Source organism: Alligator sinensis, unplaced genomic scaffold, assembly GCF_000455745.1.
Source record: "Alligator sinensis unplaced genomic scaffold, ASM45574v1 scaffold1369_1, whole genome shotgun sequence".
Taxonomy (NCBI): domain Eukaryota; kingdom Metazoa; phylum Chordata; order Crocodylia; family Alligatoridae; genus Alligator; species Alligator sinensis.
This window is the reverse complement of record NW_005842875.1, coordinates 311,003-316,713: the sequence shown is the minus strand read 5'-3', so window position 1 is coordinate 316,713 and position 5,711 is coordinate 311,003. Positions and strand designations below refer to the sequence as shown.

General features: G+C 68.1%; 1 protein-coding gene across 3 annotated transcripts in view; it reads right to left on the bottom strand.

Moving 5' to 3' along the window:
- Positions 1–881: 881 nt before the first annotated feature.
- The window catches only part of CDH22 (cadherin 22), a 72,028-nt gene continuing 67,198 nt past the window's right edge, over positions 882–5,711 (bottom strand). Inside the window, exons 12-13 of one of the 3 annotated variants that reach the window (XM_025191997.1) lie at positions 4,179–4,430; positions 882–2,899 (exon numbers count right to left, since the gene is read on the bottom strand). In XM_025191997.1, the coding sequence (XP_025047782.1) occupies positions 2,361–2,899; positions 4,179–4,430 (791 nt within the window). In that variant the 3' untranslated portion in view covers positions 882–2,360. The remainder of the gene's footprint in view (positions 2,900–4,178; positions 4,431–5,711) is intronic. The other 2 variants (XM_025191998.1, XM_006035793.2) reach the window with 2 other exon arrangements.

Genomic DNA, 5,711 nt, shown 5'->3' with positions numbered 1-5,711 from the left:
AGGAACAAGGGCAAGGAAATCTCCTCCCGGTTCTGTCTGGGCAGAGCGCAGAGCCGCGCGGCCATGACCCCTGCCCGCGCCTTCCCTCCGCCGTGGCAGCAGCTCCTGGGCGAGGTGCTGACGGTGGCAAGGGGGGGACCCCCACCCGGCGCCCCGATGCCCGGGGACCTGTCCCAGGGAGCCGCTGAGCTGGGCCGGCCCCAGACACGCCGCACGTACCAGTGGCCGGAGGGAAGGGGCTGGGCTGGGAGCCAGCACGGCAGGGGGACGCGCTCCCTGCTCGCTAGGCTCCGGCCCTGCCGCCCGCCCGCGGCCCTCTGCAAGGACGGCCGGTTCAGGCGGGCGGGGAGGCCGGTTCTCTGGCCTGGGGCAAAGCATGGAGAAATTCCTGAGGAAAGAGAGGGCTTTCCCTGCCAGGGCTCGGGGCGCTGCGCATGTGAGGAGGGAACGGGCCAGGAGCCTGCCTACGTACAGCCCCTTGTACTGACGGCGGGTAGAGATTGCAGGGACCTCTACACCCCGCTTCGGCACGTGGCGTCTCGCCACCTGGCACCACAGCATGTGCTCGGGGCAGCAGATGGGGCCCTCCTGCAGCCGGGGAGCAGAGCTCAGCCCGCGCACGCGCACGCTCACGCTCACGAGGGGCGACCCCCCGCACCAGCCCCTGGCAGGTGGTGTCCGTGCCTGCGCTCCCCTCGACCAGCCCCGGGGAACACAGGCCAGGGCACGGGCCTGCAGCATCGCCCGCCCTGCAGGCACAGCTCAACTGGGGCCCGGGCTCCCCGGGGCCGTCTGCTGCACCTGCTCGCTCCCACCCTCACAAACCCACCCTGCCAGCAGCTCCCCGCGGGCCTGTGGGACTTCACCCCAGTGACGGGAGAGGCTTGCCCGCGCTCCGAGCTGGTACAGACAAGCCTCTGCCTGGGCGCTGGGCTGGCGTCTCATTTGCAGGGTCCCCTGGTCTGGCCGGCAAGGCCCAGCTAGGCTGGGAACTGCTCCCCTCTGCACCAGGGGCCACGGGTCTCCTGCTGAGCCCTTCGGCATCCCTCCCTGATCCGTGCCTTGCCACGTGCCCGCAGCACACGGCCTCTGCCACGCTCTGCCCTGCAGCACGGGCATGCGCAGCCTCTGCAGGACTGGGATGCTCCGGCCCGCCAGTGCCGTGGGGCTGCCCAGGTAAGATGCAGCATCCTGGGGCATCAGGCTTGGCAGCTTCCACCCCTGCTCTGGCACCGGCCTACAGCCCCCAGCAGCGCAGGGTCGTGAGCACCATCCCCCCGAGCAGCATCTGCCTCGCAGACACCAGCCCGGGCACCACGCTTTTATTCACCCCAGGGCCCGGCTCCACAAGACTCGCCCCTCCCATTGTCAGGGCCCATTTGCCCCATGGCTCTGCCCCCCTTCAGCTCCTGCCACGAGAGGGGGCTCAGGGCAGGAGCCGGCTCCCTCGAGCTGCAGCTGCGCCCCTGCTGCGGTGACGGCACCTCCAGGCCCCAGCCCACGGTGCAGGGGCAACGGGCTGGGAGGGACGATGGTTTGAGCACGGCTCTCTGCAAGAACCGGCAACAACGGGGCAGGAGACTTCTAGCAACAAGGGCAAAACCTGCCAGGAGCGAGGCCTCCCTCGAGCGGCAGCCGCCCGCGTGGCCGACCCTTGGACAGGCGCCCAGCGCGGGGCCCACGTCCTGGCAAACGCGCTGGGGACGCAAGCAGCCGGGACTGCAGACGTGGCTGCCCGGACCCCCGCCCGCGCCGGAGGGACAGAAAGAAAGGAGAGGAGTCGGGGAGGGGGAGGAAAGGCGAGGGGGGAACAGAACAGGAGTTAAAAGCTGGCTTCTCTCTGCGAGGAAAGCTCTTAAAAAATCAAAGCACTTCAAATGCTCTGAATCAAGTGACAAAAACAATTTAGACAACAAAAGGCTCCCGTTTCTCTCTTCCTTCCCTTGCCCAGGCTCATTGAACAGATCTATTTAAATGATAATTTGTGGGGGGGAAGCCCCCTCCGAGCTCTCTTGAATTAGATTTTCCCTTTCTTAAATTAATGTGTAGTGCTTTAATGGAGATTGTTATTAAAGAGATTATGATGGCGACAGTGGCTCCGCTGGGCACTTCAGCCTCCTTACGTGTGTGCGCCGGAGCCTCAGAAACGAGGTGGTAACAAAGCACATCACATCCCCGGCGCTGCCCTGTCCAGAGCCGGCTGCGCCGCCTCGGCCTCCCGGTGCCGCGGCCGGGCCGCGCGCTCCGGCTGGCGCATCGTCCGCGGCGTCCGACGGAGCCTGCGTCTGCGCCTGCGCCTGCAGCAGCCCCCAGGTCCGGGGGCGCGCCCGGTGTCGGTGCGGCCGGGCAGTCCGGCGTGGCTAGGACTCCTCGCCCTCCTCCTCGCCCTTGTGCCCGGCGTAGAGCGTGGCCAGCTGCCGGAAGCGCGGCCCCCAGCTGCCCAGGTAGGAGAAGTCCTGCTCCGAGCTGGTGGACCAGGTGTTGATGGAGCTCAGGGACGGGACGGGCGAGTCCGCGCCCTCGAAGGCGTAGGTCTGGAAGGAGTCGTAGGGGGGCACCGACGGGTCTTCGTCCGCCTGCTCCACCTTCTTGCTGATGTAGTCTCTGAACATGGAGAAGTCCAGGTCCGGGCTCTGGACCCACTGCGGGAGGGCGTGGAGCTCCGAGGCCAGGCTGCTGCTCAGGCCACCGTCGCCCGCGCCGCCCCCGCCGTCCCCCCCCTTGATCTCGCTGAAGTCGTAGAGGCTGCGCAGGGCCGACATGTCGTAGGCCTCGGTGTCCTGCTCCCCGCCCCCCTCATCGTTGTACTTGATGACATTGTCCCTCATGTCCTCGTCCTCCTCTGATGCCAGGTGGCTCTTGTGATGGCGCTTCAGGGTGAGGATCAGCAGGACCAGCACTGAGGAGGGAGACAGCAGTCAGCGCCGGGGGCCGCGGTCCTGCCTCACTGCCCTGAACTGGCAGGAGGGAGGGGGCCCGACATGCAACCTTCCTCCCCGGCAGCCAGAACTGGCCGGCGGGGGTGTCCAGGGCAGGCGGCCGCGTTCCCACAGCTGCCCAGGCACCCCACGCCCTGCTGCGGGACGGAGAGCAAGAGGCAGGGATGGGGGCACGGACAGAGGGGTGGATTGGCGGGTTGTAGGAGCACAAGGATGGAGGGGGGCACGGGGCAGCAGCCACATGGTGAGAGGGCAAGCGTGGAGCAGGTGGCGCGGACGCCTGCTGGTTTATCGCCCATTGGTGCTGCCGGCCCCGAGCACCGAGGCATGAGGGTCCGCTTGGGGGCAAGGAGGCAGAATCGCGATCGTGCCGCGCAGGGCAGTGAGACCGCTGCAGGGAAGCGCTTCCCAACCAGAGCCGCAGCCAGGGTGGGGAGGCCTCGCCAGATGTGCGCCAGGCAGGCGTGCCCTGGCCACGCTGGGGAGGACACCGCAGGAGGCTGTAGCCCCACACCCCGCTGGGAACACGAGCAAGAGCCCCCAGGAGCATCCCAGCACACTCAGACCTCGGCACGCAGAGATGCCAGACCGACCCCTGCCGGGCCCGGGCAGCACAGGAGCCGCGTCAGCCTGCAAGCGCAAGGCGGAGGCGGAGGCCGAGGGAACGGGCGGGCGGTCCTGCCAGCGACTCGCGCAGCGTCTCCTCCCTGCAGCAGGGTCAGGGTGGGACGCTCCCACAGCAGCTGCACCTGCGCCAGCGCGAGCCCTGCCCAGGCTGCCGACGCGACCGGCTCATCTCTGCTTGCCCCGAGTGCTGGGGCACCTGCCAGCACAGGGTTACCACCCTGGTCGCAGGGCCCGCCTCTGACATTGCGCCCAGCCTGGCCCGGCCCGGCCGCACCCTTGGGGGCCCATCGCTCCGTCCTCCCACGGCAGCTTTCCGAGGTGCCAGCACGAGGGTGCACAGAGCACTCACCTGACCCCAGGGGCCACCCCCTGCTGCACTGGGGTCTGTCCATAGACCCCATCCCAGAGGACCCCCGCTTGCTTCCCACAGGAGGCCGGCCAGCCCAGCTGGGCCCTGGGGAACCCCGTCCGACCAGAAGACACGTCAGCAGCGAACCAGGTGCTGGCATGTGGAAGGGGCCGCGTGGCAGGAGCGTCCAGCTGGGGAGCCCAAGCCGGCGGGAGGGAGGAGGTGCGGGGCAGGACGGGGCGGGAAGGGGCCGGGCGACTCACCGACCAGGATGAGGATGCAGACCAGCAGGGCGATGAGGGCGCCGGGGCTCAGCGTGGCTGTCATGGCATAGGCGGTGCTGTTGCAGGACTGGATGGCGCCAGCGCTGTCGCAGCCACACACCCGGATGGTCAGCGTGCCCGTGCTGCTCAGCGCCGGCGGGCCGCTGTCCACCACCAGGATGGGGAGCAGGTAGACGTCCTGCTCCTGGCGGTTGAAGCCCACTCGCTGCGTGTGCACTGCGGCCGTGTTGTCTGGGGGAGCAAGCGGAGCAGCATCAGGCCCCGCGCCGACACCTTGTGCCCCTCAGTCCCGTGGCACCCTGGGCGACTGCACGCGCACGCGGTGCCAATACGAGACCCACAGCGACAAAGAAGCCAGCCGGTGACTTCTCAACCCCGGCCCCCCAACTCATGGGGTCCCTGGCCGACTCCCCCAGGCCTGAGCCGCTCTCGTCGTCACAGGCAAACCCAAGCCTAGAACAGGGCAGAGGCCGCTAACGCCAGCAGCCCTGGGACTGGCACGGGCACGGGGGCATCCCCAGAGCAGTGGCTGCGGCCCACGCTGCAGGGCAGACGGCAGGGAGCACTGGGGCAAGGGTCCCACTAGCCGCGCCACCCTGCACGGCCCCAGACGAGCAGCCGCGCAAAAAGGGGCAGGGCCGAGACAATTAGCAGTGGCGAGCATCAGACGTGGCCCTGGCGCCACCTGCAATCTTGACCTAATCAAATGCAAAGTGGCCTCTACCAGCTCTGCTTGATTTGTGCTGGGCAAGCCCTTCCCTACCCATCAACTCCTCCATCGGCAGACGCCCGTTTTGACCCTGGCTGTCGCACTGTCTGCCACCCTGCAAACTGGCACGTGGGCTGGGTGCTGCACGGGACGCGCAACGTCCCCGGGACAGCCTCCGCCGGCCTCCCTCCAGACAGCTGTCCCAGGGAGGTCGGGGCAGGCTCAGGAAAGCCGCCGGGGGCAGAGGGAGCATGTGGAAACGCAGGGCTGATGCCAACCCTGGGCCTCATCTTGCTACCGCTCTGCACTGCCAGCTTGTAGCTGCCCGTGCAAGCCTTCAGGCCTCGGCCCCACACAAGCAGCTGGGGATTTTAGCAAGGGGGAACATGAAGGAGTTCGTCACTTCTCTCCTCCTCTTTGGGCATGGAGGGAGCCCCCAGGTGAGCTCGGAGCAGGCAAGGCACAGGACAAGCGTTCAGCCACGCAGCGCTGGGCCAAGGGTGGGCTGCGGTGAGCAAGCCCGTGCTAGACCCGGATGCAGCATGTGTGCCCAGGGAGCAGATCCCCGGGTGGACGCATCACCCACACACCGCAGGCTTCTGCCAGCGATGCCCCGGGACAGCTGCTCTGGCCCCACAGCCCCGCCGGGAGACCAACTTCCCAAGGCAGCCGTCTCCTGGGTCACGACCACGGGCCTGGTCCCTTGGCAGCACAAGGAAGCACGCACGGCCACATGGTCATGCGGCCCCGCCGGCCTCCCAGACTCATCCGCTGCAAGGTCTGCGCCCAGCAGGGAGAGAAGG